The following is a 13,452-nucleotide window of genomic DNA, read 5'->3' on the forward strand; positions in this document are numbered from 1 at the left end:
CGTACTAAAACGAAACCTATCCTAAGTGCTCTTGACCCGTTACGACCCGCTTAGGTAGCTTATGCTACTTTAACGCGTCGCTCGCGTAGAACGCGTTCGGAATGCCTAACTAGCCCTATGATAAACAAGATATGCCTTAACATGTTCAACATTGTTGTTAAATCAGTTTAGATACCAAAAATTATGTTACATAGGCTTAAAATGAATTTTGGCGTAGAAAGGGTATTTTGGTAATTTACCTAAGGCACATACGTTCCCGATCATACAACTAGTTAAACGATGTGACCATAAGGTATAACCTCGGAAGGTTATTCCTATACAATTATGGTCACTAAAGTGTTTGGTCGGATCCTAATGATCGACCAAAATGGGTCGGGTTCGTAAGCGTAAGCGATTGATTAGATCGCTTAACCTTACGACCCTTAGACAAGCACAAAACTAGTAGCGACGAGCTAAACATGCTAGAACATGTTTAGTGAAGTTAGAAAACAGGTTTGGTATTAAACAAACGGTTTTAATACCCTAGAGTAGTTTGGTTACAAAATACGCGAGAAAACGCATTTTGGCCGAAACTACGACTCGTCACTGAGCCTAGATAACGTGGTAATCAGTAGGTATAGTCACTAGGGACTATAACCATCGTGATTACGCTCACGTTATGAAGTCAAACGAACTTCGCGTTGACCATAAACTGGTCAATGCAGAAAGTCAAACACAGTTTGACTTAAACGCTAAAACGAACGAAAAACGCGAAAGAATACTTACAGAAGTCCCCGCAAATTGATTTCCGAGTATTTCTCAGGTATGAAGTGTTTATAACTCCAACTTAGAGAAAATCTCAGAATCAAGTGTGAAGGAAATGGGCAAGGCATGGGGGTATTTATAGATTTGGTAGAGCCGTTAAGATCGTTCCTCGTAATCCGAGCTTCAATCCTAGCCGTACACATCAAGCCCATAGTTTTAGAAAACCATGGGGGCACCTAAACTAGCCCATAGACTCAACAAAACCATGTGCAAGGGTGGGGTAACAGCTGGAAATGGCTGGAATGCAATTCTGCTGATCTGGGCATGGCTTACGGACCGTAAGCATACCCATACGGTCCGTAAGGACCCTGCAGACCAGTAGATTTTGCATTTTGGCAGTTTTGGTCCCTGTGCGCGTATAGTCGTATTCTGGCACTTCTAACACCCGTCAAACCCATTTTTGAGCTCTACAAGGATGTTAAAGTATAGGGAACATAAAAAATGCTCAAAAATATGTCGGATGTCGGTTCGTTTGGCCGTACGATTGCGTTGTTCGGTTAATTACGACGGAGTCGTAACGGACGCAAAAACGGTCCAAATTGCGCGACGAATGGATTTTTGACAAGCCAAACACTAAAACATAATATTTTAATGCTTACATAAATTTTTGGATGTCCGGAAGTATTCAGAACGTAAGTTATGCGCGAAAATGCAAACTTATGCACTTTTTGACACTTTTAGTCCCTGAATGACCCAAAAGTTTATTTTACCACACCGAACCCCTGAAAGCCTATTTCTAAGCTATGTAAAGGATATTTAAGGTGTGTTTAACTTATGATCATGTTCCGGAATGTTCGTTACAGTTCAAATCGGCATACTTTCGCAGTTTGTCAATTTTAGTCCCTGTAAGCGAATTAACTTGATTTTGCCATACCAAAGCCTTCAAAACTTATTTCTAAGTTATGTAAAGGTTATTTAAGGTATGTTAAGCATAATTGATGTTCCGGAGTATTTGTTGCTTTTAACTGATTACGTTTACGCACCAGTTTGTGTATAATTCTCCAGAAAGCGATATAGAGTTTGAAATCGAATAAAAGTCAAACATGAAAAACATCAAACATAAACAAACAAACATAGGGATCAAATAACTTTATTTCATTGATAATTGAACTGTTTACAATGATCACAAGCACAGATGTCACAGTCTCCCCTACTTGTGGAAATTTCGTCCCGAAATTTTGTTTAGAGGAAACTCGTGGGAAAAGATGTGGATATTTCGCCTTCATTTGATCTTCACGTTCCCAAGTAAACTCAGGTCCACGTTTAGATTCCCAGCGAACTTTAACCAACGGAATGCGCTTGCGTTTAAGCCATTTGACTTCACGATCCATAATTTCCACAGGTTTCTCAACAAAATGAGGTGTTTTATCGACACGGATTTCGTCAAGTGGTATATGGAGGTTCTCATCAGCTAAACACTTTCTGAGATTGGATACGTGGAAAGTTGGATGAACGTTTCCAAGTTCGGGAGGTAATGCAAGTCTGTAGGCTACCTTACCGATTCTTTCGACGATCTTGAATGGTCCAACGTATCTAGGTGCAAGTTTTCCTTTCTTTCCAAAATCTGATCACACCTTTCCAAGGTGAGACCTTAAGTAATACACGATCACCGACTTGGAATTCTAAGGGCTTGCGTCGTTGGTCCGCGTAACTCTTTTGACGGCTTCGAGCTACCTGTAAGTTATCACGAACTTTCTTAACCTTGTCAGTTGTCTTTAGAATGAGGTCAGGTCCAGTAAGCTGAGCCTCACCTATTTCATTCCAGCAGACTGGTGGAACGACATTTTCGACCATAGAGAGCCTCGAAAGGAGCCATGTTGATGCTGGAGTGATAACTATTGTTGTAGGAGAATTCAATCAATGGAAGATGTGAATCCCAACTACCACCAAAATCGATCACACAAGCTCTAAGCATATCCTCCAGAGTCTGGATTGTTCTTTCAGTTTGGCCATCTGTTTGTGGATGATATGCTGTGCTCAGATTGAGTTGGGTCCCCATAGCAGATTGCATGGTTCTCCAAAAACGAGAAGAGAAACAAGCATCTCTATCAGAAATAATGTTCAGGGGAACACCATGTCGAGATACGATTTCATCCACATAGATTTTAGCCAGATCTTCAACAGATAGATTCTCACGGATCGGCAGGAAATGCGCTGACTTTGTAAGACGATCAACAACTACCCAGATGGCATCATGACCTTTCTTAGTGCGCGGGAGTTTGGTAATGAGATCCATAGCAATGTTTTCCCATTTCCAAACTGGGATCTCAGGTTGTTCCAAAAGACCATAAGGATGCTGGTGTTCAGCCTTGACCTTGAGACACGTAAGGCATTTGGAAACGTACAAGGCAATGTCTTTCTTCATACCAGGCCACCAATACTGAGTACGAAGATCCTTATACATTTTATCTGAGCCAGGATGAATAGAATAACGAGACTTATGGGCTTCATCCATAAGAAAAGTGCGAAGATCATCTTGGCTTGGAACCCACAAACGGTCCATGAAATAATATGATCCATCTTCCTTCAGCACAAGATCAGGCTTAATGTGATAGGGTAATTCCTTACCCATCAAGTCTTGTGAAACACAAGCCTGTTGAGCCTGAGTAATGCGTGCTTGGATATCAGATCGAGCTTGAACAGCAGATTGAACACGAACACAATGAAGCATAGTACGTTCCTTACGACTTAATGCGTCAGCCACAACATTTGCTTTACCAGGATGGTAGCGAATTTCGCAATCATAGTTGTTTAGGAGTTCGACCCAACGTCTTTGCCTCATGTTGAGTTCTTTCTGATTGAAGATATGCTGAAGACTTTTGTGGTCAGTGAAAACCACGCATTTTGTACCGTACAAATAGTGTCTCCAGATTTTGAGAGCGAAGACAACTGCACCCGACTCAAGATCATGAGTGGTGTAGTTTCTCTCATGTATCTTCAATTGTCTAGATGCGTAGGCTATGACTTTATTCCTTTGCATCAGAACACAGCCAAGACCCAATTTCGACGCATCACAGTAGACAACAAAATCATCATTGCCTTCAGGCAAAGTTAGAATAGGTGCATCACAAAGCTTCTGCTTCAAGGTCTGAAATGCTTCTTCTTGCTTAGAACCCCATTCAAAGGGTTTATTCTTCTGAGTTAGAGCAGTTAGAGGAACTGCAATCTTTGAGAAGTTCTTGATGAAGCGGCGGTAATAACCCGCAAGACCAAGAAAAGAACGAACCTTAGTAGGAGTAGTAGGCGTGTCCCAATCCTTAATCGCACTGATCTTGGAGGGATCTACATGTATACCTTGTTCGTTGACAATATGACCCAAAAATTGAACTTCCTTAAGCCAAAATTCACACTTGGAGAACTTGGCAAAAAGTTGCTCTTTCTTTAGGAGTTCCAGAGTAAGACGAAGATGGCGCTCGTGATCAGCTTGCGTCTTAGAATAAATCAAGATGTCATCAATAAAAACGATGATGAACTTATCCAAATAAGGCTTACAAACCCTATTCATTAAGTCCATGAAAACAGCAGGAGCATTGGTCAAACCAAATGGCATGATTGTGAACTCATAATGCCCATATCGAGTGCGGAATGCTGTCTTGGGAATATCCTCTTCATGCACACGAAGTTGATGATACCCAGAACGAAGGTCAATCTTCGAGAAGCAAGTAGCACCCTGTAACTGGTCAAAGAGATCATCAATGCGAGGTAGGGGATATCGATTTTTGATGGTAAGCTTATTCAGCTCACGATAATTGATACACATTCTGAAGGATCCATCCTTCTTCTTGACAAAAACGACGGGATCACCCCAAGGTGAAAAGCTAGGATGAATAAAACCTTTGTCAGAAAGCTCTTGAAGCTGCTTAGACAGTTCTTGCATCTCAGATGGTGCAAGACGATATGGAGCTCTAGCAATAGGATTTGCACCAGGTACAAGATCAATACGGAACTCGACTTGGCGTGCTGGGGGTAGACCAGGTAACTCTTCAGGAAACAGCTCCGGATAATCCCGAACAACAGGGATATCTTGAATAGACTTACCTTGGTCTTTATCTGCCGTAACATGTGCCAGGAAGGCCACATAGTTCTTTCGCAGATACTTCCGAGCTTGAAAACAAGACATAAGCTTGAGGCTACCAGCAGGTTTTTCACCACGAACCTGTAGTATCTCACCTGACGAAAGCGGCACACGAACGATCTTCTCAAAACAAACTACCTCTGCGCGATGCTTGGCTAACCAATCCATACCCACAATAATGTCGAAGCTTCCAAGTTGCATAGGCGTGAGGTCAATAGGAAAAAGGTGGTTGTCAAGGTTCAACTGGCAGTTGCGAAGAACAGAATCAAGGACAATGAGTTCACCACTCGCAACTTCAACAGTCAAAGGCTTACCTAGTTTCGTTCTAGACACACGAAGCAAGGGCTCAAAAGATAACGACACAAAACTCTTATCGGCCCCTGAATAAAAAAGAACAGATGCAGGTTGATTATTAACTAAGAACGTACCGTTCACCACCTCGTTTTCTGCTTGCGCCTCAACAGCATTCATATTAAAAGCTCGTCCACGAGCCTGAGCCTGAACTGGATTTGCATTAACCAGCCTTGGACACTGGTTTTGATAATGGGTCAGGTCTCCGCAATTAAAGCACGAGCCAGGAGGATAGTGAGGTCGTGCAGCTTGTGCTTGCTGTTGAACAGGTAGTTGAGCTCCCTGTTGGGCTGGATTTCTAGCAGAACGACAAACCTCTGCAAGATGACCTGATTTTCCACAGTTGGTACAGAAACGACACGGGAGTTGCTGTTGATGGTGACTATTGCACCTATTGCACAAAGGTGCATTCCCTTCATACCGCTTCTTTGCGGGAGGCTGCGCTGGCTGATTAGGAGCCGCTTGGTTCTGTTGGGCAGTGATGATAAAATTTTGGGAAGCCTTTCGCTTCCTGGAGCCCTTTGATGAGCCAGAATCCTTCCCCTTCTTACCTTTCTTGTTATCCCCTTTGTCAGACGCCTGATTCTTGCCCTTGTCACCCTTCCTATGCAATTTACCCTTTCTGATCTGCGATTCTGTCAACGTTGCAGATAGTTCGATTGCCTGACGAACAGTGGTAGGTTTACTACCAGTAACGATGTCTTGCACAGAGTCAGGTAGACCATCGATGTATCTTTCGATAGCCTTATCAAGTGGGGTGACCATTGTTGGGCATAACAAACTCAACTCTTCATATCTATCAGTATACGCCCGGTGCTCACCACTAACCTGTTTCAGATAGTCAAACTCCCTTTCCAACTTTCGTAGCTCATGACGAGGACAAAACTCACTCATCATGAGAGTCCTCAATTCAGCCCATGTTTGCGCCAAAGCGACTTCAGCACCTCGATCTCTCACAACCCCGTTCCACCATGTTAACGCCCTCTTCTGAAAAACACTTGAAGCAAACTCAACTTTGCGATTATCAGGACACTGAACATGACGAAAAGTATTCTCAATGCTCTCAAACCACTGAAGGAGCCCAGTTGCCCCCTCAGTACCACTGAACTTGAGTGGTTTAGCCGAATTGAAGCTCTTGAAGTTACAAGGAGCGTTCTGATTGATGTTGGCTTAGTTAAACTGAGCATAAGATTTGGGAACGCAGCAGCCATATGCTGTGCGATGATTTCTGCCAGTTCGGCATTGGGTAGCTGATTTTCGCGTCGAGGAGGCATGCTAAAAAGAGGAAAACATGAGAGGAAACGAGTGAGATGATTAGATGAAAAGAACGAGACGAAACAAAATCAGCAAAGCAAGGATGGTGGTCATTTGTCCGTATCACAAAGCAAACAAACAACACACAGTGACTAATCAAAGTAAATGGGCTCATAAATAATGCTTAGCGAAGACATGCTCGCCTATAAGTGAACACTCACCCCAGGAGTTCCCAGGTAAGAGTGACTGGTCCGATTATGTGGATTTGTACGAACACTCTAGCCTTAGACAGAAAACCCAGGGTACAGGCATTCACTCTTCCAGTTTGCACGTGTTCACACTATTTAGAACCCAAAACTTTGACGAGATTTTGAAAACTTGGAAGGCACAAGGCCAAAAGAATCATTTAAAAACAAATGATAAAGTTTCAAAGTCAAATTGAAAAACCAAAAAGGGTTCGAAACCATATAATAAATCATTTGAAAACAGAAGATTGTTTTTCAAAAATCGTTTTTAGAAGACTGGGTTCTTGTTTTGGTGATCATCTAAGGATAGGTGAAATGCATGTTTTAAGATCTAAACACAAGATAACTTGTGTTGGGGTCCTAGAAAGGTTATAGTCTAGGTCAAAGCATTACTAATAACCTAATTCCCTATAACCATTGGCTCTGATACCAACTCTTCTGTCACACCCCGACCACGTAAAACATCAAATCGTGGCGGAAACGTCGGGGAGTGTTGTAACAGAATTATTGTTCCACAACCAAGGTAATTTAAATAATATTTTATTCATCACCCAAGGGTGGAATACATTGTTTCAAACGAGAACCCACAAGTTACATTGTCTTAAAATAAAAAGAAACAACGTACATAACAAGTTTTAACTAGTCTAGATCCATTTTATCGTCACTAAGGCCCAAGTCCATCCTAGTGTATCACGATCATCCTATGCATTTGCTCCTGAAACACATGTGAAAATAGGTACGTCAGCATAAAAATGCCTGTGAGATACATAGGTTTTGTGAAAATAGGATCCATGACTTAGGTTTTAAAAAAAAGTTTAATGAAATGTAGTCATGAACCTTGTTGATTGTATTGTTTGTAAATCATTTGAAAAACGATGGTAGATATGTATTTTTGAAAGAATAATGTATGGTTAAATGAATAACCAAGTAAAATAAGTTGTATAAAACAAGTTGTTTGTAAAACAATGTATTGTGAAAAATATGTTATATAGCTAAACTGAAATGATTTAAACAACGCTGCGATGCGTAATATCATACAAACACTTATATATAGGAAGTACCAGCGGCGTATCCACCATGTTTGTATCATATTACACACGCCTCGTTACTTAAATCACTTACCCAAACAAACCACCAATGTAAATATGTTTATGTTTAACCAAATGTCAAAATGTTTATGCGAAAAACCATGTCTAACGTCAAGTGTAAATCATGTAATGTGTGTAATAATGTCAAAATGTCTATGTCAATGTCAATCATGTCATGTGTAAACAAAATGTCATGTATGGTAAGTGAAATATGTATCAACTAAACCATAGGTGAAAAAAAATGCACAAAACAAAGTATTGAAGTAAAACTCAGTTTAAATCAACGTTATGTTTTATTGAGATGCATGCTATACTGAATACAAACATTTATGCGGTATTGTGAAAATGCATACATTCAAGCCTTGTGACAGTGGTGATAAACCTTTAAACAAATTAAAGGTCTATCGGTTTTTATGTTTAAATCGAATTCGGTCATTCCTTTCATCCAAACATACCCAGGACATCAGGAACGGGAGTTGTCAATTCCTATGGTACCACTACCTACTAACGAGCGGCGTGATCAAAGTTAATGAATGTATATTGTCCCACTTAAACAAACCAAATGTCATACCCAAAATATAAACATGTGAAAACAATGCACTAAGTATGTAATCAAATGTACACACATAGCGTGAAATATCATGTAAAACAAATGTACTAAGTATGATGAACATACATAGCATGAAAACGTCATGTAAAACAAGTGTACTAAGTATGATGAACATACATAGCATGAAAATTTCATGTAAAACAAGTGTACTAAGTATGATGAACATACATAGCATGAAAATGTCATGTAAAACAAGTGTACTAAGTATGATGAACATACATAGCATGAAAATGTCATGTTAAACAATGTACTAATGAACATAGCAAGTATATAATGCGAAAACATGAAAGCATGAAAGTAACAAGTAGGCACATGTGTTTCACCCCAAAATGTTTGGAAAACAGTAAAAGAGGGGTACTATGTAATCACTTGAGATTGCTTAGAAGTCGTAGGATAACCACCAAGCAATGCTAGAAGATCACGGAATCAAGCGACACCTATATAGGTATCTACATTAATAAACGGACTTATCGGAGGATCGGGTAGTACGAGGTTTCGTAAACCAAATAAGTGTGGGAACTTATGTAATATGGTCTAACAAAGCCTACGTACTAAAACGAAACCGATCCTAAGTGCTCTTGACCCGTTACGACCCGCTTAGGTAGCTTATGCTACTTTAACGCGTCGCTCGCGTAAAACGCGTTCGGAATGCCTAACTAGCCCTATGATAAACAAGATATGCCTTAACATGTTCAATATTGTTGTTAAATCAGTTTAGATACCAAAAATTATGTTACATAGGCTTAAAATGAATTTTGGCGTAGAAAGGGTATTTTGGTAATTTACCTAAGGCACATACGTTACCTATCATACAACTAGTTAAACGATGTGACCATAAGGTATAACCTCGGAAGGTTATTCCCTATACAATTATGGTCACCTAAAGTGTTTGGTCGGATCCTAATGATCGACCAAATGGGTCGGGTTCGTAAGCGTAAGCGATTGATTAGATCGCTTACCTTACGACCCTTAGACAAGCACAAAACTAGTAGCGACGAGCTAAACATGCTAGAACATGTTTAGTGAAGTTAGAAAACAGGTTTGGTATTAAAACAAACGGTTTTAATACCCTAGAGTAGTTTGGTTACAAAATACGCGAGAAAACGCATTTTGGCCGAAACTACGACTCGTCACTGAGCCTAGATAACGTGGTAATCAGTAGGTATAGTCACTAGGGACTATAACCATCGTGATTACTCTCACGTTATGAAGTTCAAACGAACTTCGCGTTGACCATAAACTGGTCAATGCAGAAAGTCAAACACAGTTTGACTTAAACGCTAAAACGAACGAAAAACGCGAAAGAATACTTACAGAAGGTCCCCGCAAGATTGATTTCCGAGTATTTCTCAGGTATGAAGTGTTTATAACTCCAATTAGAGAAAATCTCAGAATCAAGTGTGAGGGAAATGGGCAAGGCATCGGGGGTATTTATAGATTTGGTAGAGCCGTTAAGATCGTTCCTCGTAATCCGAGATTCAATCCTAGCCGTACACATCAAGCCCATAGTTTTAGAAAACCATGGGGGCCCCTAAACCAACCCATAGACTCAACAAAACCATGTGCAAGGGTGGGTAACAGCTGGAAATGGCTGGAATGCAATTCTGCTGATCTGGGCATGGCTTACGGACCGTAAGCATACCCATACGGCCCGTAAGGACCCTGCAGACCAACAGATTTTGCATTTTGGCAATTTTGGTCCCTGTGCGCGTATAGTCGTATTCTGGCACTTCTAACACCCGTCAAACCCATTTTTGAGCTCTACAAGGATGTTAAAGTATAGAGAACATAAAACATGCTCAAAAATATGTCGGATGTCGGTTCGTTTGGCCGTACGATTGCGTTGTTCGGTTAATTACGACGGAAGTCGTAACGGACGCAAAAACGGTCCAAATTGCGCGACGAATGGATTTTTGACAAGCCAAACACTAAAACATAATATTTTAATGCTTACATAAATTTTTGGATGTCTGGAAGTATTCAGAACGCAAGTTATGCGCGAAAATGCAAACTTATGCACTTTTTGACAGTTTTAGTCCCTGAATGACCCAAAAGTTTATTTTAGCACACCGAACCCATCAAAGCCTATTTCTAAGCTATGTAAAGGATATTTAAGGTGTGTTTAACTTATGATCGTGTTTCGGAATGTTCGTTACAGTTCAAATCGGCATACTTTCGCAGTTTGTCAATTTTAGTCCCTGTAAGCGAATTAACTTGATTTTGCCATACCAAAGCCTTCAAAACTTATTTCTAAGTTATGTAAAGGTTATTTAAGGTATGTTAAGCATAAATTGATGTTCCGGAGTATTTGTCACTTTTAACTGATTACGTTTACGCACCAGTTTGTGTATAATTCTCCAGAAAGCGATATAGAGTTTGAAATCGAATAAAAGTCAAAACATGAAAAACATCAAACATAAACAAACAAACATAGGGATCAAATAACTTTATTTCATTGATAATTGAACTGTTTACAATGATCACAAGCACAGATGTCACAATGTGGTTGGTGTAGAGGAAGTATATATGAACAAGATGATAAGAAGGTTTGGATTATCCGACTTAAAGATTTTTTGTGTAAAAAGAATGAGACATTAGATGAGTTGGAAAGCAGATTTAATTATTTACTGGACAAATTGAAAACGTTTGATATTAGGTTGTCAGATGCTGAAAAAATATCAAAGTTTGCAGATGCGTTACCTGCGGAATGGAATGACATTTTGAAAAATATAAAAACAGATTCTGGGTTCTCAAAATTCCATTCATATGAGTTCATCAAGAAGCTTAAAACTCACAGTTATGAAAATTATAAGAAGAAGAAAGATTTGATGGATGAAATTAAAAAGAATCTAGATGAAATGAGTTTGGATGTGATTATTGAAATAAATGATAGAATCAGAGTATGTTGTGCAGCAAAACATTTTTTCAAATACGATATTCAGTGGGGTTGTTATATTGATGAAAATATGAATCCTCTTAATTTTGTAAATGTTTTTCTTGCAGGTACACTCAAGAAAAAGTCAATTCAAGAAGAATCAAGTTCTGAATCTGTGTGTTCTAAATGTGATAAATCTGAAGCTTACAATGTCAAACTCTTGAAGGATGTGGAGAGTTTTACATTGGAAATCAAAAATTTGAAGGATAAGAAGAAAGATGATGACAAACAGATTCTTGAAATGCGTGTAAATTGTGAAAAATTGGAATTTGAAAATGTCAAACTCTTGAAGGAGGTTGAAAGTCTAACATTGGAAAATAAAATTTTAAAAGAAAAAGAAAAAGAATTTGAAAACAAAATAAAATCTTCAGAAAATGAAAATTTTTGGATAAAACTTGAGAAAAAAAATTTAAAAGAAAATGAATCAAAATTTCAAGATCAAATAAAAGTTTTTGAAAAGGAAAAACTTGTTTTTGAAAAGAATAAAGTTTAAAATGAAAAAGCAATAAATTCTCATCTTGAGAAAATCTCTCAGCTTGAAAATGAAGCTAAGAGTGTAAGAAATAAAATTGAAGAGCTTGAAAAGAAATTGAAAGGTTTTGTGACCTCGTCAGAATTTCTGAATCATCTTTGTCCAAAACCGATCAATGCAATTCCAATAAGTGACAATGTCACAAATTATGACAAAGTCATAATTGAGAATTGTGATGATAAAGCAGATGATGAAAATGAGAAAAAGAAAATATTTTTGAAATTAAAAGAAAAATTTCAAGAAACTGTTTTACATTCTACTGAAAAAGGTGAATGCTCAATGCAAAAACCTGTAAAGAAGAATGTGGAACAAAAACAAAATGTTAAAAAGCCAAAAAATCTTCAAAATTACAATAAAAACTCATCAGTTCAGTCATCCAATCATTATAAAAAATCCCAAAAAGTTGAAAATCAAAACTCACAAAAAGTTGGTAATAAGTGGTGCAGGTTTGACCACGGTGCTCAAAAACCAAATCCAGCTTACAAGAGAAGTGATGACTACCACAAAGCCAAACAATGTTATGATTTAAGTGTGTGGTATGGAGGAGAAGAATGGTATGATAACAGAGTATGTTACACATGTGGTTTCCAAGGACATATTGCTGTTAACTGCCAAAGTCAGAGATTTGAGACGAGAAGATGCTTTGAATGCCATATCAAAGGTCAGATTGCCAGAGATTGCCCAATGAGATCAAAGGGAAGATCGAGGACTGAATCTCATAAAAAGGCAAAGAAATCAGTCAAAGTCGAAGAAAAGCCCAAAGAACATAAAGTTCTAGAACAGAAAGTAAAGCTTTCACAAGGGCAGAAAGACAGACTGAGGAAGAAAAGGAAGAAAGCGAGGGAGTATCTCGAAAAGATTTTGTCCTCAGATACAATCAGAAAATCAGATAACAGTTCTGATAAATTGTTTTGCTCTCCAAAGAATGTTCAGTCAAGCAAAATGAATTCATCAGATACAAATCTGAGGACAAACGGGATATTGAAGAAAGAAAATGTGGTTAATCAAAAGAATAACAAAACAAAGAAAGTGAGATTTTCACTTCCTGGCGATGAATTTGTTTCTTCGGAAACAAAGGAGCTAGTTGTTAGCAATGAATCTGACTCATCAAAGTCAGACAAGCCACATTCGGGCAATGAATCTGGTTCGTCAAAGCAAGAAGAGCCATCTGTTGAAGTAAAAGGTGATAATTCCGTTAAGACAATGGATGATGCAAGTTTTCCATCATTGTCAAATGGAAAATTAAAACAAAAAGTTGAAATGAAACCGAGTGATGCCCACTCAAAAACACCCAAGGTTCGTCAGGCTTGGGTGGATCTATTCAAATGAAAAACCTGACTTGCCGGAACTCACAGGTTGGTAATTGGGGAGTAGGAATCGGCATCTTTCTTGAGAAATTCAAAGGTTGGTAACTGTGATATTTCGATCTTCAAGTGATCAATTAGGGACATTAAGTTGTACTTGATTTTCTACAAGTGATTGTGTTGATAATCCCTAAAATAGTTAAAATTGTTCCAAGTGGTTGAAAGAACAATGTGATGAATTAACCCCTATCCTA

General features: G+C 38.8%; 1 protein-coding gene across 1 annotated transcript in view; it reads left to right on the forward strand.

Annotated features, from left to right (window-relative positions):
• Nucleotides 1-13,452, forward strand: part of LOC110942772 — a 76,407-nt gene that overhangs the window by 23,684 nt on the left and 39,271 nt on the right. The window contains exons 6-8 of the mRNA XM_035984344.1: nt 10,915-11,327; nt 11,431-11,490; nt 12,819-13,110. Coding sequence (XP_035840237.1) covers nt 10,915-11,327; nt 11,431-11,490; nt 12,819-13,110 — 765 coding nt within the window. The remainder of the gene's footprint in view (nt 1-10,914; nt 11,328-11,430; nt 11,491-12,818; nt 13,111-13,452) is intronic.

Source organism: Helianthus annuus, chromosome 15 (genome assembly GCF_002127325.2).
Source record: "Helianthus annuus cultivar XRQ/B chromosome 15, HanXRQr2.0-SUNRISE, whole genome shotgun sequence".
In the NCBI taxonomy this organism is placed as follows: Eukaryota; Viridiplantae; Streptophyta; class Magnoliopsida; order Asterales; family Asteraceae; genus Helianthus; species Helianthus annuus.